The 27430-nt window shown below is 42.1% G+C and overlaps 1 protein-coding gene across 9 annotated transcripts in view; it reads left to right on the forward strand.

Annotated features, from left to right (window-relative positions):
- otofa (otoferlin a) overlaps positions 1-27430 on the forward strand; it is a 461762-nt gene that overhangs the window by 411027 nt on the left and 23305 nt on the right. For 8 of the 9 annotated variants that reach the window (XM_072562744.1, XM_072562806.1, XM_072562734.1 and 5 more), the window contains 4 exons: positions 7803-7963; positions 10474-10616; positions 11997-12085; positions 15325-15423. In XM_072562744.1, coding sequence (XP_072418845.1) covers positions 7803-7963; positions 10474-10616; positions 11997-12085; positions 15325-15423 — 492 coding nt within the window. Of the gene's footprint in view, positions 1-7802; positions 7964-10473; positions 10617-11996; positions 12086-15324; positions 15424-15510; positions 15610-27430 lie in introns of all 9 variants that reach the window. The other variant, XM_072562753.1, reaches the window with a different exon arrangement.

The following is a 27430-nucleotide window of genomic DNA, read 5'->3' on the forward strand; positions in this document are numbered from 1 at the left end:
TCTACATCCACCCTGTCAATCCCTGTAAGATTTTTTTAAGTTTCAAGGAGACCACTATCTCATTCTTTGAACATGTAAGGAATATGGACCCTCCTCATAAGACATTCTCACTATATCATGGATTAATTCAATGAACCTCCATTGCACTCCCTCTACGGCAAGTATAATTCTCCTTATGTGAGGGACCAAAACTATATGCAATATTTTGGGTGAGATCTCACCAAAGCAGTAAGACATCCATGTACTCAGATCCCATTCAGTTGAAAGCCGACATCGTTTTGCCTTCCTGGTTGTTTGCTGCAGTTGGACACTAACACTGCCCAACTTCTCACTATTTAAGAAACAGTCTGCCTTCCTGTTCAATCTACTTCACACCCTTCCCATTCTATTCCAGTAGACTTGTACCAGCTGTTCACATAGCTGTACAAGCCCTCTTGAAGCCCTTGGATCTTATAACTGATCTTCCCACTCAATTTGGTAAAATCAGCAAAGTTGGAAATATTACAATTTAGTCCCCACATCCAAATATTTTATATAAATTGCAAACAGTTGGGGGTCTAGTACTGACCATTGATTGCAATACTCCCATTCTTAACAGAGTACCATCCTGAGAATGATCCATTTATTCTTACCTGAGAGTGTGGGACTGGAAAAGCACAACAGGTCGGGCAGCATCAGAGGAGCAGGAGAATTGACATTTCAGGCATACGTCCTTCATCAGGAATGTAGCTCGTTCTTGGGGAAAGGCTCTTGCCTGAAACGTTTATCCTCCTGCTTCTCGGATGCTGCCTGACCTGCTGTGCTTTTCCAGTACCACATTCTCGACTCTGATCTCCAGCATCTGCAGTCCTCACTTTCTCCCATTCATTCTTACAGTCTGCTTTTGGTCTGTTAAGTAATTCTCAACCCACACTGGTATGTTCCCAATCCCATGTGCTCTAATTTTATTTACTAACCTCTTGTGTGGGACCTTCTGGAAAGCCTTCTCAAAATCAAATGGACCACATCCACTGATTCTCCTTTATCAACCCTCCACATAATTTATTTAATATCTTCCAACTTTGTCAAACACCATCTCCTTTCCACAAATCAATGTTGACTTTGATCAATTTTACCATTCTTTTTGAAAATTCCAGTTATCCAATTTTTTTATTGTAGATTCTAATATTTTCTCTAATACAGATATTAAAGTAATAGATTAGCAGTTCTTCATTCACCCTCTTCCTCTTTCTTTTGTTTAATATATTTTTATTAAAAAAGGAAAAAAAATTCTTTTGAATATTACAACAAATACAAAACCAAACAATTCAAACCAATATTAAAAAACAAACCTGCTAATTACATAAATAAATAATAACTAAGCTGAAAAGGAAAAGATTAACAAGAATAATAATGATAATAACTATAAAACAGTGGAGCAAAACAAAGCAATAGCCCTCGATCATCGAGTGCATAAATTTATACATATTCAAACGTTTGTAGTTCCTCCCTTCTGGATACCAGATGCATTACATAGAACTGCCTGGGCTAAATAGAGGCTCTTATTAGTATGGCGGACAAATCTGTACCCATTTGGTCCAAACAGGGCTGCCACATCTTATAGAAATTCTCAGTTTTATGGTGCACCATACACTAAGAAAGTCCAAGGGGAATGTGCTCAATGACTAGCTTACACCAGCCCGCCAGCCCCAGGGTGTTGTCCGACACTCACCCGAATAGAATGTTCTTTCTGGCACAAAAAGTGAGGACACTGAAAAGCCTTTTTTTGTGTGCATCAAATTAAAGTGAATTAATAAGGCGAAGGAGAAGCGACACCAGGTTCATCTCCACCTCCGTTCCCAAAGCCTTCTCTATTTTACCTACCACAGCGCTCCAGTATGCCTACAGTCTGCGACAGGACTAAAGACAATGAGTAAGTGTGCCTATGCTCACGTTACATTGAGGACACATTGGAGATGCTCCTGCTTTAAATTTAGCGAGGAAGTCTAGGACACATGGACCCTGTGGAGAATCTTCAATTGCAAAGGATGGGTCCTGTTGCAAATCGAGATCCTTCTTGCATTTTCCCAGATATCCTCCCATAGTTCAGAGAGATCTCAACATCCAACTCCTTCTCCCATATCTTACAGAGCCATTCAGTCTCATCCAAGGGACCCTCTCCCAGTAGATGATAAATGTTACTAATAGATCATGTGTCCTCAGCACTCAGCACCCTCTTCTCCATGTCTGACCTATAAGAATCAGTTAGAAGTGTGATCTTTCTTTGTATGAAGTTTCTAATTTGAAAGAAACAAAAGAGATCCATACTGGGCAATTCATATTTCCAAAGCAACTGGTCAAAGGACATCAATTTATCCTTTCAAATAAATCACACAGGCAAGACACGCCCATAGCTGGCCATAGTTTAAACCCAGAGTCCATCATCCCTGGCTGAAAGCCCAGCATACCAACTATGGTATGTTTTGGCAATGTTATCCTCACCCATTGTCCTCCACGCTTTGACAGTATTGATGACGATTAGGCTATGGCAATATTCCTTAACTGTTCCTATTTTGTCTAAGAACAGCAGGCTAATAAGGGGGCATCTCACCTGAGATGCTTCAGTGTCCAACCAAAGTGAGTGAGGGTCCCCCTGGGCCCAATCATTCACATAAGACAGCAACGAGCTTAACTGATAGTTTCTGATACCTGGGAGGCCCACTCCTCCCATTCTGTAAGGGAACTGCAATTTAGTCAATTTAATTAGGGGCCACTTGCGATATCAGATAAAAGAACTAAACCAGCCGTTCAGCCTTCTAAATATTTGCTTTGTAAAAAGCGGAGGATACATTCACATCAGAGACAACAGACCTAGCCGAATGTTCATGTTAATAAGGGCTATCCACCTGAACCAAGAGATCAGAAGCACCTCCCGTCTATGAAGGTCCTGCTTGATTCCGTCGAATAAATGGGTAAAATTGGTTTTAAATAGCTGATCAAAAATGGGAGTAATAAATATACCTAAATAGAGAGAGCCCTCCCATCTAAAGGGGAACTGACTGCCTCAGGATCAGGCAGTCTTGGGAGACCACCCATGGGCATGGCCTCTGACTTCACAAAATTGATCTTATAATCCGAGGGGCCACCAAATAAATTGATGCATTGTATCAGATGGGGCACTGAGACTGCTGGGTTTGATAAGAAGACAAGAACGGTCATCTGCATACAGTGTGATCTTATGTGACTTCATCCCCATTTCTGGAGTGGTTATATTGGGATCCCTGTGTATTGCCTCCGCCAGCGGGTCAATCGCCAATGTGAAAAGCAATGGTGACAAGGGACAGCCCTATCAACTGTCCCTACAAATATTAAAATTGCTTGATCATGCACCATTGGTGAGGACCATGGCAAGAGGGTCACTATACAAAACCACCATCCACCTGATGAAGGTCTCTCCCAGGCCAAACCGCTTCAGAGTATGATAAAGATAAGGCCACTCGAGCCCGGTCAAATGCCTTTACCACCACTAGGGAGATCACCAATCCCTGTACCAATCGTTGTTGACGTACTTGGACCATGTTATGTAATCACCTGACATTATCCGTCAATCTGCGACCTTTAATGAACCCTGTCTGATCCTCCTTAATGATGGAGGGCAGTACAGTTTCTAGCCATAATGCCAGAGTCTTGGATAGGATTTTGAAGTCAACATTCAGGAGTGAGATGGGTCTATAGGAAGCACAATCCTCCGGGGCCTTCCCTTTTTTAAGAATGAGAGAGATGTTCACCTCTCTTAGAGATTGTGGGAGGAGGCTACGACTGTGTGAGTCATTAAACATTCTAAGCATCGGCTCTGACAATATACTTATGAATTCCTTCTACAACTCACTGGGAAGTCTGTCAGGACCCAGTGCCTTCCCATTTTGGAGCTGCCTCACAGCCTCCTGCACCTCTCACTCTGACAGTGGGGCATTGAGGAGAAACTCTTGTTCAGGGGTCACTCCTGGAAGGTCCAAATTCTTAAAAAAAAAAGATTCCATCCTAACCCACCCACTCTCACAGCCTTCAGCTTGGTATAGTTCAGAGTAAAATTTCCAGAGTGCTGCATTAGTCCTTTTAGAATCATAGGTCCAATTGCCAGTGTCCTCCCTGATCGAGGTAATGGCTTGGGGCAGGGTCACTCCTTTTCCTAGCAAGGTATGCCAGGTACTTGCCCGGCTTACCCCCATGCTCAAACAGCCTTTGACTTACAAATGTAAACTCCCTCTTGGCTGTCCATGTGAGCATGCAGTTCAGTTGTAGACCGAAGTGCCGTGATCCTCCGCAGTTTAACCAGCGAGGGCCTGTCAAAGTTAGCCTTTACAGCTACTTTCAGACGCATCTCGAGCAAGTATTGCTGCTCACCCATCTGTCGCTTCTTACTGGCTGAATCAGAAATAACCAACCCCCTGGCTTAGGTTTTAGCTGTTTCCCAAAGAATAGATAGGCTTCTGGCCGAGCCTGAATTAATATCTAAAAAAGCCCTGAACTCAGTAGGAACGAATTCAATAAACTTGCTATCCTTGAGGATGAAGGGGTCCAGTCACCAGTGCCTTGAGCCTAACACCATATCCTTACTCTTAACCATTGAATACACTGGGCCGCGATCTGATATAGTGATATTGCCAATTGTACATAACACCACCAAGCCCAGATGTGCTGCGGGGGTCAATCCTGGTATGGCATTTATGTGGGTTCAAAAAGAACATGAAGCCCCTGCTAGTAAGGTGAAGGTGCCTCCAAACATCTACCAACCCCAATTCAACACACAGATCCCTTAATTGTTTAGATCGCAAAGAAGATATCAGTGGGCCTTTGGGCAATCTGTCTACTGTAGGGTAGACAGTATGAGACAACTCAAATCCCCTCCTACGATAATATGTTGAGGTGCAAGGTTTACCAGTCTAGAAAATGTATCTGTCAAGAATTGAAGGGGGTGGGCTGGGGGACAGTAAACATTTAAGATCCCGTATTCTTCCCCATGTATCAAATTTTAAGGATTACAAATCTCCCGTGTGTGTCTTTAATGCAGTCTAATAACTTAAATGGGAGATTTTTTTCCTACAAAATGGCCACCCCTCCACCCCTCATATTGAAAGATGAAAAATAAACCTGGTCATACCCATTCTGTTGCAGCTTCAAATGCTCTGCATCATCCAAGTGTGTTTCTTGTAATAAGGCCACATCCACCCTCTCCCTTTTAAGGTGGAAAGTACCTTCTTCCTCTTGACAGGTGAATGACTCCCCTTAAAATTCCAGATGAACCACTTAAACACATCCTTAACCATAACTTCTACAGCACCATTTAGAGAGGAGGGACTCAAACTACAGATCACTGAGCTTTAATGCAAAAGAATCCACAAAACCCAAAAACTACACAAACTAAAATAACTACAGCCAACAAATCTGCAAAACTTACAAAAACTCTGTACAGCAAAAACTGAAAAACAAAAATCGCCAAAGGCACTGATTAGAGGAATTCACCCCCTATTCAAAAGGGGTACCTACACATCCTACAATCCTACTAACCATCCCAACCATCCTCTCAACTCCTACCAGCTAGGGTCGCACCACATACACCGACCACCCGGTAAAGAAAAAAAAGCACTGAAGAGCAAGGTTAGTACGATAAACAAGTAAACTAAAATATGTCATCCATCCCTTAACATAACTTAGAGATTAAAGATAAATACTCTATCCATCCTGGACATCAGTTCACACAATGTATTACCAAAACGGAGACTTCACCATGTCCTTCTTAAAGAAGTACAAACCCGAACAGCTCTGTCCTCTACACCTACTTGGCCGTTCGACTTCAGTCAACGTGTCCAGTAAGCTCTTTGCTTTTTCTGGCACGTCAAACAAATGTATGGATCCATTATGATTGATCCAAAGCACCACTGAATATCTTAAAGAATACTGGATCCCAAGCTCTCTCAATCTCCTCTTGACGCCATCATAGGACTTCATTTTCTGGACCAACACCCTCTGGTCCCTCCCCTGGGCCCGTAGAGGCTTCCATGACCCTCTGCTTGTCTTTGTAATAATGGAACTCTACCAGGACAGGGCGTAGATGCTGATCCGTACCTGGCTTTGTGCCACAATCTGGTGAGCTCTTTCAATTGTTATCCTTCCCTTCTCAACCACCAAACCAAGTAAGTTCAGGAACCACTTCTCGAAGAACTCCGTTCCCTCTGGTCTTTCTTCTGCTCCTGTTTTTGAGATTGTCTACCAGATCCAACAGACCCTGGACCTGTGTTTCCAGGGCTTCAATCCAGCTCTTGGAGGAGTCAGTCTCTGCCTCTACCCCTGCAGCTCGGCGTTCGAGCTCATCACTCCTTTTTCCCAGGTCTTGCAGAATAGCAGATACAGGAGCCAGCTTCTCCTCGTTTTTTTTTCCTGGATCTGCCCAGACCTCGTGGGATTTGGCCAGCTCCTCAACCAGGGTCTGGTGAGTAAGCAGGCCCAGGGCCTATGAGTTCTTTGATCTCCCAACTTCCATTAGGAAGTTTGTAGAAAACCCCAATGAGGTGGCTGCTCCCTTGGTATTCCTTTCTTTGGCATTCTCCAGCTGCAAGGTCAAAGGTAAGTAGTTCTTTTTCAGGTTTCTAGCTCCTTTATTGTGTTTTTACTCACAGTAAAGTGTTTGGGATGGGTTCTGCCTCTGTCAGGTCGGTGTTGCAGAGTGGAGCCCAGTAAACGCGATTCTAACAGGACGCCGACGCCACCATCTTGGATGTCCCCCCCCCACTTTCTTAAATCATGGGGTTATATTTAACACTTACCAGTCTGCAGGAACTCACGAAAAGATAACCACCAATGCATCTATTACCCCGGTAGCCACCTCCTTCAACATTCTGGAATGAAGTCTACTTGGTCTAATCTAATCCCATTAATATCTGCCAGCATTGAAGTTTGGATTAGATAGGTGGGCAAAGGAAAGGAGTTGAAGAGTTTGGGGAGCAGGTGGATAAACATGATTGAAGCAGTGTTCTTGCCTCGAGAGTATAAACAGGCATGGACTATTTTGTTGTTTCATGTGATATGGGCATCACTGACAAGGCCTGCATCAGAATTGCCCTTGAACTGAGCACCTTATTAGGCAATTTCAGACGGTAGTTAAGAGCTAACCATATTGCTTTGGATCTGGAGTCATGTGTAATCTGGACAGCAAATTTCCTTCTCCAAATGAACTATAACTATCATGGTGACTAAGACTGAAACTAATTGTCAATGCCAGATTTTTTTTCACTGAATTTAAGTTTCATCAGCTACTGAGGTGAGATTTGAACCTGCACCCCTTAAGCCACTGTACAATACCACTGTACCACCATCTTATTTGGGCTTGGAATAAGGTAACCGCTTCAAGGACTTTGGAGAGAAAAAGCAGGTTAGAGTTGGGGCAATGGTTTGTAAGGATGACTGGGTCAAGAACTGTACTTTTGATGATAAGAGTGATGATGACAGATTTACAAGAGAGAGCATAGGACCAGAAGAGAGAGAGAGCTGTTAACAAGATTGCTTAACTTGGAAACCAGGAGGGCAAGTTGGGTCATCAAAGGTTTTTTGGAATAGTACTGAGGGAGCAGAAGAAACCCCTCACAGAGAGTCAGTCTCACACCAATATTAAATAAGGCCAACGTAAGGAATACTTAATGAACTATAGAGGACCTCTAAAATATACCATTGTGATAAGAATCTTGTCTTCATCTGGACACTTTCTGTAGCTGTTGGGTACCAAGCTGGGGGAGTAATGTTTAACGGTGTGCTTTTCCTATACACAGTCATGGCTACAATATGTGGAGAGATCCTGTGAAACCAACACAGCTACTAACCAAACTCTGCAAAGAAAACAAAATGGATGGACCTCACTTTGGACCAGGAGGGAGAGTGAAGGTTGCTAACAGAGTCTTTACTGGACCAACAGAGATTGAGGATGAAAACGGTATGAAAACAATATCACTTAACCACTAACAACTACCAAGGCCCCTTTTGTTCTGTTCCTTGCCCCACATTCCCCAGATTCTGCCATTGTTTAAAAAATGTTCATCTCCCAATGTCTTCCAGTTTCATCAATTTGAAACACTGGGTAGCAATGACTGGTCAGGCACTCGATCCAATATTGGAAAGAAATGTATTCTACTGGCCCCCTGCGTTGGCTGCCAGCACCTTGCTCTGCATTTTATGAGCAGCAGCCAATTAAATAGCTGCCACCCTATTCTGTGGAGGAGGAGCTCAGTGGTACCCCCAGAAGCAGTGGTCACTGAAGACTGATTGCATTCAGCAGGTGGGAAAAATAATTCAAAACTCAAGGAGCTCAGAGCCCAAGGGGAAATCTCCCTGGAATGTCATTGGGTCTGCGGCAGTATATTTTCCTTCCTATGACTACCTCTTAATTTCTAATACCTTTCCCACCCCACCCTGGTGTTGTTACATCACAACTGACCCAGCTGCTAAAATCCTAAAGGACATAGTTGTTGGCCTGGGTCTGCAGCAAGGGGAAGCTTACCTGATCTCATCCTCATCAACCTACCTGTCTCAGGCAGTAGCAGTAGGAGTGAGATTGGCACAGTCCTTGTGGAGGGAGGCTCTTCACCATGTTGTGTGGCACGACCACTGGATGAAATGTGACAGACTCTGAAAAGATCTCGCAAGTCAAACTCAGTCCTCCAATAGGCACTCAGGCCATCAGCAACAGCAGAATCGTACTCAATTACAAACTCTAATCTCATGGTTTGACATTTTCCCAACTGTGTCATTACCATCAAACCAGAAGAGCTTGAAGAGTGCAGAAGGGCAGACTAGGGACAACTCTTGGCATACCTAAAAATGAAAATGTCAATCTGGTGAGACTACATAGGACTAAACAGCTGAAGAAGCAACTGATAGACAGGGCCAAGCAATCTAATAACCAAAGGATCAAATCTAAGCTCTGTAGACCTGTGTGAATAATCTGGGTCATGCCTTATAAAGGAATAACCTCCTTACTGCTCAGTTTGGGTACTGCTAGGGCTGATCAACTCCTGACACCATTTCAAACACATTACCATCACTGAATACCCCATTGCCAACATCCTGGGAGTTGGCATTGACCATAAACTGAACTGGACCAGTCATATGAATATTGTAACTACAAAGAGCAGATCAGAAACTATGAATTCTTCAGTGAGTTACTCACCTCCTGATTCTCCAAAGCCTGCCTACCACCTACAAGACACAAGTCAGTAATGTGATGGAGTACTCCCCACATGCCTTAATATTGCAGCTCCAACAACATTCAAGAAATTTAACATTCTCCCAGGACAAAGCAGCCTGTTTAATTGGCACCTTAACCACCAACTTCAATATTCACTCCCACCACCACTGACATACTGTGGCAGCAATGTGTACCATTTACAAGATTCACTGCAGCAACTGGCTAGGATTCCTACAACAGCATCTTGGAAATCCGTGACCTCTATCTCCCAGAAGGACAAGGGCAGCAGATGCATTGGAACACCACAAGTTCACACTGTTGTCCAAGTTGTCCCAGTCGGACTCATGTTGCTTGTCATCTGTTCTATATGTCCAGCAGGTTGGACATTTCTGAACTGACAGCCAGACTACTGCGACCACTACGACTCATAACAGCACACAAACCAACAGCCACCCTCAGACAACAACTCACCAGGATTAAGGACCCGATACCCAGCATGAGCAAAACCAATGTAGTGTACAAAATCCCATGCAAGGACTGCACAAAACACTACATAGGACAAACAGGAAGACAGCTAACGGTCCGCATCCATGAACATCAACGAGCCACGAAACAACACAACCAGCTATCCTTAGTAGCCACACACGCAGACGACAAGCAACATGAGTCCAACTGGGACAACACTACTATTATAGGACAAGCCAAACAGAGAACAGCCAGGGAATTCCTAGAGGCATGGCACTCATCCACAGATTCAATCAATAAGCACATCGACCTGGACCCAATATACCGGCCACTGCAGCGGACAGCTGGAACTTACAACCGGAAGCGGCAGATTCAAACCACTACAAATGTCGGAGGAAAGATCACAGAAGCGCTTCACAGGAGGCTCCCAAGCACTGAGGATGTCACCTTGACAGGGGACAAAACGTCTGCAACACCAATTCCCAGCTCGGCGAACAGAACCACAACAATGAGCACCTGAGCTACTAATCTTCTCCCAAACTTAGATTATTATGAATTAAGGATGGAAAAGTGTACATATCTCCAGTCGTGTGTTTTATCCTGTTGGTACAAGTAAACATGCTTTCATTTATTTTTTCAAAAATATGTTTCAACAGATGCTCACTGTCCCTAAAATGCATAGAAGCTGATGGAAAAGCTCTTCACCAGCTCTGCAGTGTCAGAAACTGATTCCTGAAGAATATTCAGAAGTGACATTTGGAACTTGACTGATCTCTTTCCTTTCTTTTAATCAGGTGTAAAGAAAGAGACTGATGAACACTTGTCCCTCATTGTTCTCCATCACTGGGAGGAGGTGCCCCGAGTGGGCTGCAGGTTGGTTCCTGAACATGTGGAGACCAGACCGCTGCTAAACCCTGAGAAACCAGGCATTGAGCAGGTACGGAAAACAGGACACAAGGGTAGTGCCGATTTTCAGAAAAAACTATGTGGTCTTGTCTTCAAAGATCTGCAGGTTAGGGTGGATTGGCCATGCTAACACCCCATAGTACCCAGGGATGTGCAGGCTAGGTGGATTGGCCATGAGAAATGCAGGGTTACAGGGATAGGGTAGGAGCTGGGTCTGGGTGGGATGCTGTTTGAATGATCAGTGTGAACTCGATGGGTTGAATGGCCAGCTTTCATACTGTAGAGATTCTATGATTCTGCAAGACTGCTAATCAGAAAAAAATGGAGGACTGTTTGTATCTAACTTTCTAATTAGAATGGGCAGGAAACTTGTAAACAGCATTCACTCAAATAGAAACTCTAAACTGGCAAAATTCTATCAGGAACATGGATAATATAACAGAGTTTGAATTTGATTTTTATTAAGGCCCAATTTCAGTTCAGATTTTCAGAAATGTAGACATAGCAAGAAATCTGACTGATCTAAACATTATATTTGATCAATTCCAGAGAAAATATTGCTTTCAAAGCATTTCTGAACTCAGCCAATACTTGATACGATTGCAAACTAAATATCAAAAATAACACCATGGAAACAGTTCTACAAGCTTTAGACTAAAGATCAAAATGACAATGTTTTTGTCATGTCCTGATAGAAAGTTACTGGGCACAACCATGACGAACCAACCATCTGACTTCTGTTGTTTAGGTATTGGGAGGTCCTTCGACTGAACTCTGTATTAAGTAGCAATGTACTGATAGACATGAATATTCTTCAAAATGCTGAGCTCCACACTGTCCTACCTAACCCCACTATGAAGTGGAAATGAAAGGTATAGAATATTACAGTGCACAATTATCAAATAATAAGTAATAAAAGTAATTAGTTCTAGAACTTGACATTTCATTAGTGTTTTGGGAATTTGGTAGGATCCAGCTGACGTCATAGAAGACAAAGGACGATAGAATACATTGATGAATTTTCCCAGAAAACAGTTCAAACCTACTCTATACCTTCCTAATTTATGGATTCTGCTGATGTTATCTGAAAATAACTTAAGCTGCTCTACAAAGTAGGCAACCGATAGAGTGGGTGGGTCCATCCTGACTACAATCTGTGCTTCTGGCCTGAGTAGAGAAGTCACTGTAACGTTCCTGTCAGCTGGGAACAATTGGAAGAGGACCTTGGGACCAGAAGAGGTCTTTGCTGATTGGCTGAGAAGCAGAAGTATGTAGCCACACCTCTGCCACCACAGGTCCCACTTCCCTAATGCAGGGCTGCTGCCAAACCCAATCCCAACCCCGGACATTTTGAAGTTGACAGACTACTACAAATAAATTACCTAAAATTCTCTTTCTTCATAATTTTCAGGGTCGCATTGAAATGTTCGTTGACATGTTTCCAAAGGATATGCCTGCACCAGGAGCACCAATTGATATATCACCACGGAAACCAAAGAAGTAAATTATTCTCATTATTAAGGATGAGAACTATAGCAAATTTAACTTAATAGAGCTGGTCTGATAATGCATATTTCACTCAATAGTGTATTGTGATAATCTTCTTTTATTGTTTTTTTTTTCTGAAGTAATAACCATTTAGAAAACCCTCAAAGTAACTTGAACAATAGGTCAGGTGACATCAATACAATCACATTCTTGTATCAAACAGATCAGACCATGATAGACCGTGCTCAGAAGCTAGTTTCTCTCCAGAGAAAGGAAATCCATTAAAACAAAAAAAGAACGGTGGATGTTGGAAACCTGAAACAAAAACACGAAGTGCGGGAGAAACTCAACAGATCCCACTGTATCAGTAAAGAGAGAAATGGAGTTATTGCTTTGGTCACCGGATGCAAAACATTAACGCTGCTTTCTGTCCACAGATGCTGCCGGACGTGCTGAGTTTCTCCAGCACTTTGTCTTTTGTGAGGAAATGCAGTAATTGGAGAAGGGGTAAAGCTCCCTTTCACAACATTTCTGATTGTTTTTCTGAAATATGTTCCTCTTTTGATATTGCAGAGGTTTCATCCAGTTTGTATTTTCTGATGAGACCTATATTCCCTTTCATTAATTTTGATTTTGGTAATCAAACTTAACAAATGTGAATTGCTTTTTTTTTTGGTGGTTTTGTTTGGTTTCTACTAGCTACTCTCTCTTCTTTTCTCATATAACTAGTTTGAATCTAAATCTCACACACCCAAAAATCAGTTGCTTAGATTCGGGATGTTGCTCAGTGGATGGCACTGCTGCCTCACAGCACTAGGGTCCCAGGTTTGATTCTAACCTCGGGTGACTGTCTGTGTGGAGGTGGCACATTCTGCCCGTGTCTGTTTGGGCTTCTTCCAGGTGCTCTGGTTTTGTCCCACAGTCCAAAGATGTGCAGATTAGGTGGAGTGGCCATGCTAAATTTCCCACGGTGCCTGGGGATGTCTAAGCTTGGTGGGTTAGCCATGGAGAACGTGGAGTTACAGAGATCAGGTGGGATGCTGTTTGGAAAGTTAGTGTGGACTTGATGGCTCGAATGGCCTGCTTCCACACTGCAGGAATTCTAGGAATATGTGTGTATTCCTTGCCTATTTTAATTTAAATTAACTAACTCAGATTTTTGACACTTTTTATGTAAATGACAATGTTAAGTGTTTCAAAAGAAATTCCTGACAGAACATGCAGAATAGTTTGGCATAACCTATGGAATATTTTGCTCTGAACTATGCTCATTTTAGCTGTCTTGTGCATACTCCTGACAACAGCTGTGCACATCGCAACTAAGGCTGTGTGTGTCAAAAATACACTTAATAATGTTACAATTCCATTGTCTGATTATCTAGTGGAAAGAGAAGATCTGATATCAAAATGGTCTATGATGAAACCAAAAGAGAAAATGCTGGAAAATCTCAGCAGGTCTGGCAGCATCTGTAAGGAGAGAAAAGAGCTGACGTTTTGAGTCTAACTCTTTCTCTCGCTCCCCACTCTCTCATCACCTTTTTATCTCCTCTTCCCCCTTTGCTATCCCTCTCCCCAGTTTTCAATTTGCCTCTGCTTCATCCCTCCCCCCCCCCCACCATCCCCCCACATATTTTGTCACACAGCACTGGCTTCAATCTTTACAGATTACAAATCTCTCCTTACAGATGCTGCCAGACCTGTTGAGATTTTCCAGCATTTTCTCATTTGGTTTCAGATTCCAGCATCCACAGTAGTTTGCTTTTAACTATGATCTATGAATGATATGCACCCACAAACCTTGACTATCCATTTTAGAGTGAAGATGGGAACTGATGTGTTGCTGTAGAATACTCTAGCTTTTAACTTTAAGTAAAGAATTTAAAAGCAATGACACTAGATTCTACACGTTTAACAGTAGTTAAACAGCTGAAATTAAACTTTCAACCAGCAGTGTGTTGGACCCAATCTACTGCAAACTACAAACAGGGTCTCTGAGACTAATTTTGCAGTTTTTTAAATGCAGTAATCATAACACAAATCCTTAAAGAACAATCCTTTTGGTGTACTATCTTAGGAACTCTCAACTGGTAGTGGGTGACAGCGGGTTGGTAAGGAATACAGTTCAGTGTCCATTCTGTTGTAATAATCAGCGGAATGAAATTAATTACAGACCATGACAATTAAATCTAAAGTTCTACAGTGGGCTTTGCATTATATAGAATATTGACTTTCCAGGAATTTGGAAATGTCTGTTGTCCACTAGGATTGATAAACTTCAATGATCACTCATTTCCTCCATATCTTTCCTTATGGTCTGAGCTGTCTTAAGATATTTCTTAGTACTTGTAGACAGTGAAGTTGAATCCATCTCACAAATGTGTAGTCAACCACTGAAGGGGCCTAGCAAAAAGAGCTGAACCTTGTGCCAGTTGGGTAACAAATACCTCCATTCTGATAGTAACCCATATTCAGTAGCTGCCTCATTCAATCATTATTCATATATTTTAAACCTATAGCTCTACTCACCCTCAGTAATTTTGTTTGTAGTTGCAGCATGGATACATCTCTTTGCGTATCATTTCTAAAATAAATGGAAATATAATATTCTAACTTTCCAGGTATTGAAGTAGTGTGAAGATTATTTTTCAAGCAATATGGATAATCTCTGCTCTCCGATTCCTGACTGTACCTTTATTGCTTAAATCAAGTATCCTTTCTTTTTTTATCACAATCCACACTCACCAATCAATAAAACAAGTCTGGGAACTCAACTTTCCTCTTTATTGATTGGCTTGCTGTGCTCACTGCTGAAAATTGAAGTCACTACAATGTTAAAGTCAAAAATCTGTGCTTCAATTTTGATGCAACTAAAATCACCAACTAAACTAATCCTCATGACTGGATTGTTGGTAGTTTGTTGTGCCTTTTTATTTGACATATTGTCCTGTTGTTGTGAAGTCCAATATGCACAATGGTAATGGCGACATGAATTCAACAAAAAAAATGTTTTAAGGGCACTTAAATAACATCTTTACAAGGCACCCTGCTTAAGTTTTACAATTCCTTCCTTGTCCCGTTGTTTATTACTTTACAAGTAATCCATCAGTATGTCTCTGATTGGTCTTGATTGGAATCTCTCCTGTGTGTGGAAAGTTAACACTGATCAGAAGGAATGCAACAGGTAGGTGTGTTGTGCATTTAACATACTTTCTTCCTCAGCATCTCACCCTATCTTCCTTCCTTCCTGCCAGATATGAGCTTAGAGTGATAGTTTGGAATACTGATGAGGTTATCTTGGAAGACGATGATTACTTCACTGGAGAGAAATCTAGTGACATTTTTGTCAGGGGGTATGTACAACTGTGTGACCTGTGTTGGGATTGTGAAGTGCTTTTTTTTCTAATTCCTCTTTGTTTGTTGCTTTTGTTGTTAACCAGTTATGAACTGCGTGTTATTATTTGGAACACTGATGACGTTGTTCTTGAAGATGATGCTTTCATGACAGGAGAGAAGATGTCAGACATCTATGTGAGGGGGTAATGATACCATTGCACGGCTCATCCCCCTCTATGCTGAGCAATCATTCATATCTCACCATATGTTTCCATAACATAGCTATTAGCAACTACATTTAACTGCATTTCAACCCTGTACCAAGCATATTTCTGGTTCCTTTCACAATTTGCTTGTAGTACAATCCAATATCTGCATGAAAAACACTATTGTAACTTGCAGCTATAAAATGAAAATTCTAGCTTTTGGAATAAGTAATTGGTTTAGAAATGGAATTCAAATTTGCTGCAAAACCAACCCACCATAACCTCAAACTCTTGGAGATAAAAATGCAACAGATGTTAAGTATAAAACCATTATTTGGCTCATTTAGCCTGCCGATAACGATTGTCATCTGTCGCCTATTAATTTTAGACTTCTGGGGGTGCCATCGGGGAAATGGTTTCTCTGAACTTCCTTAGAACCATAGAGATTTGCAGTTCAGAAGGCAGCCATTGAGTTCATTATCTTTATGTCAATCATTTGTTAGAATAGTCTAAAAAATGTCACTGACCATTTTCCCGCAGCTCTGTATTGTCCACTGTTCCAAATTTTCATCTAAAAGAGAAAGAAATCCCTGCCCCATGACTTCCTGTAAGAAATTCTTCAAAAGGATTATTTCTGACACACCAACCATAAGGAACAGTAGGCCATTCAGCCCCTCGAGCCTGTCCCACCATTCAATGAGGCCATGAATGATCTGTGGCCTCACTCTAACTCCCTACCATATTTAATGATAAAATATGCACATTAAATGTAAACTTACGAACTGCTTTCTGATTAAAATATAAAATGAAATGGTTTTTATTGTGTTGTCTTGCCTTCATACTCTAACAATCCTCGAAATTAGGATTTTTTTCATCCTAATCTCTCCCTGTATTATCTATTGACAATTTTGAATTGATGACCCTTTGTCACTGACTCCCAAAGTAAAGGAAATCATCTGTTCCAATTATCTCTGCCAAAACTAATTATAAGTTAAAAGAACATCCTCTCTCATGAAATTTTCTGTAATTCTTCCTTGTTTTGATGAAATAGTCCCAGCATCATGAATTCTCTCCTCATCACCACACCTGCACATTTCTGGGATCATTTGGGTGGTGTATAATTTTCAATCGGCAATGAACTCTAAACTGCATGCAGTGCTCCAACTTTGGTCTGATTTCTTTGGTTATTTAATTTTGAAAGCTCTCAGTTTCCCATTTATGAAGCCCAAAATGTCATTTAATTCATCAAGCTGAGTTCCCACATTTAGGAAATTATGTATTTTCATTCAAAAACTGTTCCTCTATATGCTGTAAGGTCATTCCTCTGAGCTGACATTTCTCCTCTTTGTTTATCTTGATGAAATGCATCACAGCACACTTTGATTTAAACTATCTACCTATTCCACTAACTCTCGTGAAATGTTTTACAGTCCTGTCCATTATTTGTGAAACTTTACAATTTTATGTCATCAGTAAATGTTCTCATTCTGCCAAATCATCTACATATATCAAAAACAAAGGCAGATCTAACACCAATTCCTGCAACATATTATTTACAACCAGTTCTTTGTTTTCGTCTATCAACATTCTATTCATGTTCCTACATGCATCTATATTCAACACCTGTGTGTGTACCTGAGTTATAATTGAAGGAGAATCTTTAATTTCTCAACAGTCATCAAGTGAGATTGAAGATGCCAATGAATCTGAGTATAAATTCATTTGGACTAGTACTTCAATAGCCTGCTAAATGTCTCATTCTGTGGAACTGTAATTATAAAACCCAATAAAAGATTGACCTTCTGGCTGAGACCCTGCCCTCAAAACAAAACAATACAATCATCGACCAGGGACTAACACCCCTCAAGTACTTGATACATAATGAATGCCAACTGGTGGAGATAGGTAGAAAGACTAATTTCACAAAATTTGAAGACCTAGAGAAAAATAATTAGTACATTTCAAGATCAATAATTCAAAAGAAATGCTAGCATTTATAATTTGACATGAACATTAATCCATCAATCTAGTTCATTTATATTAGTCACAGAGTCATAGAGATGTACAGCATGGAAACAAACCCTTCGGTCAAACTCATCCAGGCTGACCAGATATCCCAACCTAATCCAGCACCCGGCCCATGTCCCTCCAAACCCTATTCATATACCCATCCAGATGCCTGTTAAATGTTGCAATTGTATTAGTCTCCACCACTTTTATAAAGCTCTATAAGGTCACCCCTCAACCTTCAACACTCCAGGGAAAACAGCCCCAGCCTATTCAACCTCTCCCTATAGCTCAAATCCTCCAACCCTGGCAACATCCTTGTAAATCTTTTCTAAACCCTTTCAAGTTTCACAGCATCCTTCTGATTGGAAGGAGACCAAAATTGCACACAATATTCCAAAAGTGGCCTAACCAACATCATGTACAGGTGCAATATGACCTCTCAACTCCTATACTCAATGCTCTGACCAATAAAGGAAAGCATACCAAACGCCGCCTTCACTATCTATCTACCTACTTTCAAGGAGCTATGAACCTGCACTCCAAGGTGTCTTTGTTCAGCAACACTCCCTAGGACCTTACCATTAAATATATAAGTCCTGCTAAGATTTGCTTTCCCAAAATGCAAATCTGAGGTAACCTTTTTCGCCATCCACTACACCGCCAATTTTGGTGTCATCTGCAAACTTTCTAACTATACCACCTATATTCACATCCAAATCATTTATATAAATGAGAAAAAGTAGTGGACCCAGCACCAATCCTTGTGGCACTCCACTGGTCACAGGCCTCCAGTCTGAAAAACAACCCTCCACCACCACCCTCTGTCTTCTACTTTCGAGCCAGTTCTGTACCCAAATGGCTAGTTCTCCCTGTATTCCTAACCAGAATCCCATGGGGAACCTTATCAAATGCCTTACTGAAGTCCATACAGATCATGTCCATCGCACCTCATCAATCTTCTTTGTTACTTCTTCAAACAAACTCAATCAAGTCTGTGAGACATGATTTCCCATGCACAAAGCCATGTTGACTATCCATAATCAGTCCTTGCCTTCCCAAATACATGTACATCCTGTCCCTCAGGATTCCCTTCAACAACTTGCCCACCACCAAGGTCAGGCTCACTGGTCTATAGTTCCCTGGCTTGTCCTTACCACCCTTCTTAAACAGAGGCACCACGTTAGCCAACTTCCAGTCTTCCAGCACCTCACCTGTGACTAACGATGATACAAATATCTCAGCAAGAGGCCTGGCAATCACTTCTCTAGCTTCCCACAGAGTTCTAGGGTACACCTGATCAGGTCCTGGTGATTTATCCACCTTTATGCATTTCAGAACATCCAGCACTTCCTCCTCTGTAATCTGGACATTTTTCAAGATGTCACCATTTATTTCCCTACAGTCTATATCTTCCATATCCTTTTCCACAGTAAATACTGATGCAAAATATTCATTTAGTATCTCCCCCATCTCCTGCGGCTCCACACAAAGGCCACCTTGCTGATCTTTGAGGGGCCCTATTCTCTCCCTAGTTACCCTTTTGTCTTTAATGTATTTGTAAAAACCCTTTGGATTCTCCTTAACCCTATTTGCCAAAGCTATCTCATGTCCCTGTTTTGCCCTCCTGATTTCCCCCTTAAGTATACTCATCCTGCTTTTATACTCTTCTGAGGATTCACTTCATCTATCCTGTATCTACCTGACATACTTAGGAGCAGTCAATTTGTGAGCCCACTGAAGTTTTATACTAAGATTTTTTTCTTCAGGAGCTGCAACTGAAATAAAGCATAAGAGCTACAGTGCATGATTTTAGCTTGTGTAACATAACATTGTCCACTAGTTTGATAGTGGCATTAAAACTTTATAATATCTTACAAATATAAAGTCATAGAAATGAAGAGCACAGAAACAGCCACTTTGCTCCAACTCGTCCATGCCAACCAGATATCCTAAATCAATCTAGTCCCATTTGCCAGCACTTAGACCATAAGACCATAAGACATAGGAGTGGAAGTAAGGCCATTCGGCCCATCGAGTCCACTCCGCCATTCAATCATGGCTGATGCGCATTTCAGCTCCACTTGCCAGCGTTCTCCCCGTAGCCCTTAATTCCTCTAGACAACAAGAACCTATCAATCTCGGCCTTGAAGACATTTAGCGTCCCGGCTTCCACTGCACTCCGTGGCAATGAATTCCACAGGCCCACCACTCTTTGGCTGAAGAAATGTCTCCGCATTTCCGTTCTGAAATGACCCCCTCTAATTCTAAGGCTGTGTCCACGGGTCCTAGTCTCCTTGCCTAACAGAAACAATTTTCTAGCATCCACCTTTTCAAAGCCATGTATTATTTTGTACGTCTCTATTAGATCTCCCCTTAATCTTCTAAACTCCAACGAATACAACCCCAGTATCCTCAGCCGTTCCTCATATGCTAGACCTGTCATTCCAGGGATCATCCGTGTGAATCTCCGCTGGACACGTTCCAGTGCCAGTATGTCCTTCCTGAGGTGTGGGGACCAAAACTGGACACAGTACTCCAAATGGGGCCTAACCAGAGCTTTATAAAGTCTTAGTAGTACATCTCTGCTTTTATATTCCAACCCTCTTGAGATAAGAGACAACATTGCATTCGCTTTCTTAATCACAGACTCAACCTGCATGTTTACCTTTAGAGAATCCTCGACTAGCACTCCCAGATCCCTTTGTGCTTTGGCTTTATTAAGTTTCTCACCATTTAGAAAGTAGTCCATTCCTATATTCTTTTTGCCAAAGTGCAAGACCTCGCACTTGCTCACGTTAAATTCCATCAGCCATTTCCTGGACCACTCTCCCAACCTGTCTAGATCCTTCTGTAGCCTCCCCACTTCCTCAGTACTACCTGCCTGTCTACCTAACTTTGTATCATCGGCAAACTTCGCTAGAATGCCCCCGGTTCCCTCATCCAAATCATTAATATATAATGCGAACAGCTGTGGCCCCAGCACCGAACCCTGCGGGACACCGCTCGTCACCGGCTGCCATTCTGAAAAAGAACCTTTTATCCCAACTCTCTGCCTTCTGTTAGATAGCCAATCCTCAATCCATCCCAGCAGCTCACCTCGAACACCATGGGCCCTCACCTTGCTCAGCAGTCTCCCGTGTGGCACCTTATCAAAGGCCTTTTGAAAGTCCAGATAGACCACATCCACTGGGTTCCCCTGGTCTAACCTACTTGTTACCTCTTCAAAAAATTCCAACAGGTTTGTCAGGCATGACCTCCCTTTACTAAATCCATGTTGACTTGTTCTAATCAGACTCTGCTCTTCCAAGAATTTAGAAACCTCATCCTTAATGATGGATTCTAGAATTTTACCAACAACCGAGGTTAAGCTGATTGGCCTATAATTTTCCATCTTTTGCCTTGATCCTTTCTTGAACAAGGGGGTTACTACAGCCATCTTCCAATCGTCCGGGACCTTTCCTGACTCCAGTGACTCTTGAAAGATCTCAACCAATGCCTCTGCTATTTCCTCAGCAACCTCTCTCAGAACTCTAGGGTGTATCCCATCGGGGCCAGGAGATTTATCAATTTTAAGACTTTTTAACTTTTCGAGCACTATCTCTTTCGTAATGGCAACCATACTCAACTCAGCCCGGTGACACCCTTTAATTTTTGGGATATTACTCCTGTCTTCCACTGTGAAAACTGACGCAAAGTACTTGTTAAGTTCTCCTGCTATTTCCTTATCTCCCATCACTAGGCTCCCTGCATCAGTTTGAAGTGGCCCAATGTCTACTTTTGCCTGTCGTTTGTTTCTTATGTACTGAAAGAAACTTTTACTATTATTTCTAATATTACTGGCTAGCCTACCTTCATATTTGATCCTCTCATTTCTTATTACACTCTTTGTTATCCTCTGTTTGCTTTTGTATCCTTCCCAATCTTCTGATTTCCCACTGTTCTTAGCCACTTTATAGGATCTCTCTTTTTCTTTAATACATTTCCTGACTTCCTTTGTCAGCCAAGGTTGTCTAATCCCTCCCCGGTTAATCTTTCTTTTCTTGGGAATGAACCTCTGTACAGTGTCCTCAATTATACCTACAAACTCCTGCCATTTTTGCTCTAGTGTCTTCCCGGTTAGCCTCTGCTTCCAGTCTATTTTAGTCAGTTCCTCTCTCATGCCCTCATAATTACCTTTATTCAACTGTAACACCATTACATCAGATTTCGCCTTCTCCCTTTCAAACTCCAGACTGAACTCTACCATATTATGGTCGCTACTTCCTAAGGGTTCCCTTACTTTAAGATCTTTTATAGAGTCTGGTTCATTGCAAAGCACTAGGTCCAGAATAGCCTGCTCTCTTGTGGGCTCCATGACTAGCTGTTCCAAAAAGCCATCCTGTAAGCATTCCATGAATTCCCTTTCTTTAGATCCACTAGCAACATTATTTACCCAGTCCACCTGCATATTGAAGTCACCCATGATCAATGTAACCTTGCCTTTCTGACATGCCTTCTCTATTTCCCGGTACATGTTGCGTCCCTGGTCCTGACCACTGTTAGGAGGTCTGTACACAACTCCAATTATGGTTTTTTTGCCTTTATGGTTCCTCAATTCCACCCACACAGACTCCACATCATCCGACGCTATGTCATTCAATACCATAGATTTAATTTTGTTCTTAACTAACAAGGCAACTCCACCCCCTCTGCCCACCTCTCTGTCTTTTCGATAAGTCGAAAAACCATGGAGGTTTAACTGCCAGTCCTGACCCCCCTGTAACCAAGTCTCTGTGATGCCTACTACATCATAATCATTCACTATTATCTGTGCCATTAATTCATCGGCTTTGTTATGAATGCTACGAGCATTCAGGTAAAGTGCCTTAATGCTAACTTCCTTATTAGAGATGTTGTAAGTCATACGTCCTAAGTTATCCTTGCTTTTTTCTGCATTCTCAGTCTGCCTCAATTTTAAATCCGCCTGGAAACATGCTATCCTGCTGCTTGTCTTTCCATTTACCTCCATACTCCCTGTTGCTTTCACTTTCCCTTCCCCCCAACTCAGAAGTTTAAAGTCCTACTGACCACCCTATTTATCCTCTTCGCCAGAACATTGGTACCTGATCGGTTCAGGTGGAGACCGTCCCAACGGTACAGATCCCCCCTGTTCCAAAACTGATGCCAGTGCCCCATGAAGTGGAATCCCTCTTTCCCACACCAATCCCTTAGCCACGTGTTTACTTGCCTAATTTTCTTGTCCCTATGCCAATTGGCACGTGGCTCGGGCAGTAATCCGGAGATTATGACCCTTGAGGACCTGTGCTTCAATTTCCTGCCTAGTGCTTCGTAATGCCCAAACAGGTCCTCCACCCTAGTCTTGCCTATGTTGTTGGTACCAACGTGGACCACAACAACTGGATCCTCCCCCTCCCGCTCCAATATCCTTTCAAGCCGGTCAGAGATGTCTCGCACCCTGGCACCGGGCAGGCAACACACCATGCGAGACTCCCGATCCGGCTTGCAAAGGATACTATCTGTCCCCCTAATAATAGAATCCCCTATAACCACTACCTGTCTATTAGCTCCCCCCTCTTGAATGGCCTTCTGCACCATGGTGCCTTGGTCAGTTGGCTCATCCTGTCCAGAGCCCTTTTCCTCATCCGAACAGGGAGCAAGAATCTCGTACCTGTTGGACAAGGTCAAGGGCTGAGGCTCCTCCACTCCTGAACTCTGGGTCCCCCTACCTGCCTCACTTACAGTCACACTCTTTTGTGCCTGATCACTAGCTGAGTGGGAATTAATTAATCTCCCAGGTGTGACTGCCTCCTGAAACAAAGCGTCCAGGTAACTCTCCCCCTCCCGGATATGCCGCAGTGTTTGAAGCTCAGATTCCAGATCATCAACTCTGATCCGGAGTTCTTCCAGCAACCAACACTTGCTGCAGATGTGGTCACTGCCATTCACAATGGGATCAGCCAGCTCCCACATCATACAGCAACAGCACATCACCTGCCCAGCCATCTCTGCTTAGTTAGTTAATTACTTACTTAGTACAAGTATGAGTTATAATACCTTCTGATACCTCTCTGCTATAGTTTTTTTTTTACCCTACGTAAGGACTTGATGTATACACACAAAAAAAAACACGAAGTAAATTTTTTAACTAGTCCCCAGTAAAGAAATAAAAATCCTTACCTTAAAAGAAAAAGCAGAGTAGTTAAGAAGGTTAGAGGAGGAGGGCGGGTGGGAGATACTACAGGTGTAGAATCTCGGGTTTAGCCGCCTTCCGGACTTATATACTCACTTTTCCGTCCCGGCTGCCCCTCTGCTCGCCGTCACTTCCTCTGCAGCTCCCGCTCTTTCTGTGGAGAGAGGGGGAAAAAAAAACACCGCTGCCCGCTACAGGTAAGCAATTTTAATGAGCACTTGGCCCATATCCCTCCAAACCCTTCCTATTCATATACCCATCCAAATGCCTTTTAAATGTTGCATTGTACCAGCCTCCACTACTTCCTCTGGCAGGTAAAAACAATGACTGCAGATGCTGGAAACCCGATTCTGGATTAGTGGTGCTGGAAGAGCACAGCAGTTCAGGCAGCATCCAAGGAGCAGTGAAATCGATGTTTCAGGCAAAAGCCCTTCATCAGGAATAAAGGCAGTGAGCCTGAAGGGTGGAGAGATAAGCTAGAGGAGGGTGGGGGTGGGGAGAAAGTAGCATAGAGTACAATAGGTGAGTGGGGGAGGGGATGAAGGTGATAGGTCAGGGAGGAGAGGGTGGAGTGGATAGGTGGAAAAGAAGATAGGCAGGTAGGACAAGTCCGGACAAGTCATGGGGACAGTTACTGAGCTGGAAGTTTGGAACTAGGGTGAGGTGGGCAGCTCATTCCATACATGCACCCCACTCTGCATGAAAACGTTGCCCCTTAGGTCCCTTTTATATCTTTCCCCTTTCATCCTGAACATATGCCCTCTAGTTCTGGATTCCCCGACCCCAGGGAAAGACCTTGTCTATTTACCCTATCCATGCCCGTCATGATTTTATAAACCTCTATAACGTCACCCCTAGCCTCTGACACTCCATGGAAAATAGCTCCAGCCTATTCAGCCTCTCCCTAATGAACAAAACCTCCTGGCAACATCCTTAGAAAACTTTTCTGAGCCTCCTTAAGTTTTGCAACGTCCTTCCTAAAGCAGGGAGATCAGAATTGAATGCTGTGTTCCAATAGTGGCTGAACCAATGTTCTGTACAGCTGCAACATGACATCCCAACTCCTATATTCAATGCATTGACCAATGAAGATAAATATAAACTCTGGATTTTAGTATACAAAACCTATAATCCTTAATGAGTTCATATCCTTAATCAGAACTTTTTACAATTTAAAAATCTGTCATTAATTCAATAATACAATGAAGTAATAAAAATTAAGCACATCACACGTGCCAAGGCATAATCTGAAAGGAACAACAAATATGACTGGTATGGAGTCCATGGTAATAATTTTAATATGCATTACTATTTAATGTTTATTTCTCCAGAGAGAGTGGAATTAGATTCTTTATTTTTCATCGTGGCTGCGTATATTCCCGTGCATGACTGGTGCTTAAGTTAACTCTGGGTGAAATGTACAGGAAATCTACTCTTCTCAAAAAGCATGCAACAAAGTAACTAAAACTTTTGCCTGTGGGTGCATGAGGTCTGTAAACCTTTAGGTTTGAATCATTAGATTGGAATCTCCATGAATGAAATAAGTTTTGATTCCATAACCATTCAGATCAGTGCTCCCTGATGCAACACTGCATCCAATGTCAATGTAATATTCATAATGGCTCTAAAAAAGACAAAATCATACAGCTCTCAAAGATAGATTCTAAAAAAAAAGTCATCTATTTTAATTCTTTTGGATGTCACATATTACCCTCATCATAACAATGTGTATTTTATAATTCATAAAAATTGACAATAGCATACATGAAAACAGAATTATTTTAAATAAAGCTTTAAATGACAGTTACAAGATGATCAATTGAATATTAAAGAAGAAAATGAGCATCAAATAACCAGTTAATTTTTTCCCTTTCTTGACAATTCAACTACCTATTGCCCTCCTCCCACCGCAAACCCCATACCATTCTCCTCACTTAAGAGTGGATGGTGAACAATCTTCAGGTATCTCCTGCCTCAGGGACACTCTGTATCTCCACAGGCTTCACCCTGTAACCTTCTCTTCCTCCTCACACAGGCTTACAGTTACTCTCTAATTGGTAGCTCAGATAAGGTCAGGAGCCAAGTATTGACTATCAGGTAGAAACCTGCATGCTACTCCCTTGTGGCATATCACTTTATTGAAGGGCAATCTCACCACCATAATAATTAATGCATTTACATTGTTTCCTGCTTTAGTTCCTCTTTAGATCGTTCCCTAAACCAACTGAAAACTGTTTTGGTTTTTGCCTGAATGTTGCATTAAATAATAAAATGTTTTCAAAAGACAAGATGCAGAAAACTTCCATTCAGTTGATTATCATGGCTTATTGGAGAAAGTGAGGACTGCAGATGCTGGAGATCAGAGCTGAAAATGTGTTGCTGGAAAAGCGCAGCATCCAAGGAGCAGGAGAATCGACGTTTTGGGCATGAGCCCTTCTTCAGGAAGGCTTATCATGGCTTATTGTTTAGGTTGGGTTGATTATATCAAGAGAACTATAATTCTCAAACATCTTGTTTGAAGGGCCCTTTTTCAAATTGAATCATTATCATGCAACCCCCTTTCAAATTATAATGCTCACTAATACTCTCAGTATGAAAGTGTTGCATAGAAATGTCTTTTACTTCTGAAAAAGCAGGTGTCTGTCTATTCTTGGCAAGAACAGAGAAAGAGAGAGAGAGAGAGAAAGAGAGTAGGAGCCCGGACAGAACAAAACAGATAAAAATCAGAATGGGTGGCAGAAATTACAGAAAGGAAAGGGAGAGGTGTGCCAGAGTGATCACAGGAGCCCATTCAGAGCAGAGCACAGGATAACAGGAAGAGGGAAATGGAAAACAAACCATACTGAGTGCAGAGTCACAAAAGCAGGAATTTGGGGGAAGTAGAACCACAAAGAGAGAGCAGGCTGGAGAGGAGAGGAACCCACAGATGGCAGGAGCTAGGAGGAGAGAGGGAAAGAGCCCAAAGAAAAGTAGCATGCAGGTTTATGAGCACAAGGAGTGCACTAGAGGAGCAAGAAAAAAACACAGACACTGAACTATAGGGGAATGCACTGTACAGCGTGCCTCTGACCACAGCTCACTCATTTAAGGCAAACAGCACCCAAAGCAGTGTCTATCTTCAAAGCTGTGGACATTGGTTTTTGAACCTCTGCATTAGAGCAAAAACAGTAATATTATCCATTTTGTCTATATGGACGATATCAGCTCTCAGCTAGGTATAAGATATTCTCCACATCGTGACCACGGGCACATTTAAAAACTACCTGGCTGCTGTCCTGACTCTAGGGGATTGCAGAAAGTTGCAATTCCATGGGAGGAATCAAGAAACGTAGAAGCAAACGTAGTTTCACAAACTGTAGACTATTGCTTCACGTTAACTTGTGAGATGAAACGAGAACGAGCAAAATGAGAAAAATGATAACTTTGCATTGCTGTTGTGTTTGTTTCAGCTGTTGCTGTCATACAAACATATCTAATGCCTGATTGAACAATCCATTCCCGCAGTGAAAGTGACCATGTTGCTTGCAGCTAGTTCTTGTCATGCATGACTATGTGCAATACATTATCCAGCAGTATCATTTGCACAGAGGGGAGATGGAGTTGGTTAATCAGTTCAAA

This window comes from Chiloscyllium punctatum, chromosome 3 (assembly GCF_047496795.1).
Source record: "Chiloscyllium punctatum isolate Juve2018m chromosome 3, sChiPun1.3, whole genome shotgun sequence".
NCBI lineage: Eukaryota > Metazoa > Chordata > Chondrichthyes > Orectolobiformes > Hemiscylliidae > Chiloscyllium > Chiloscyllium punctatum.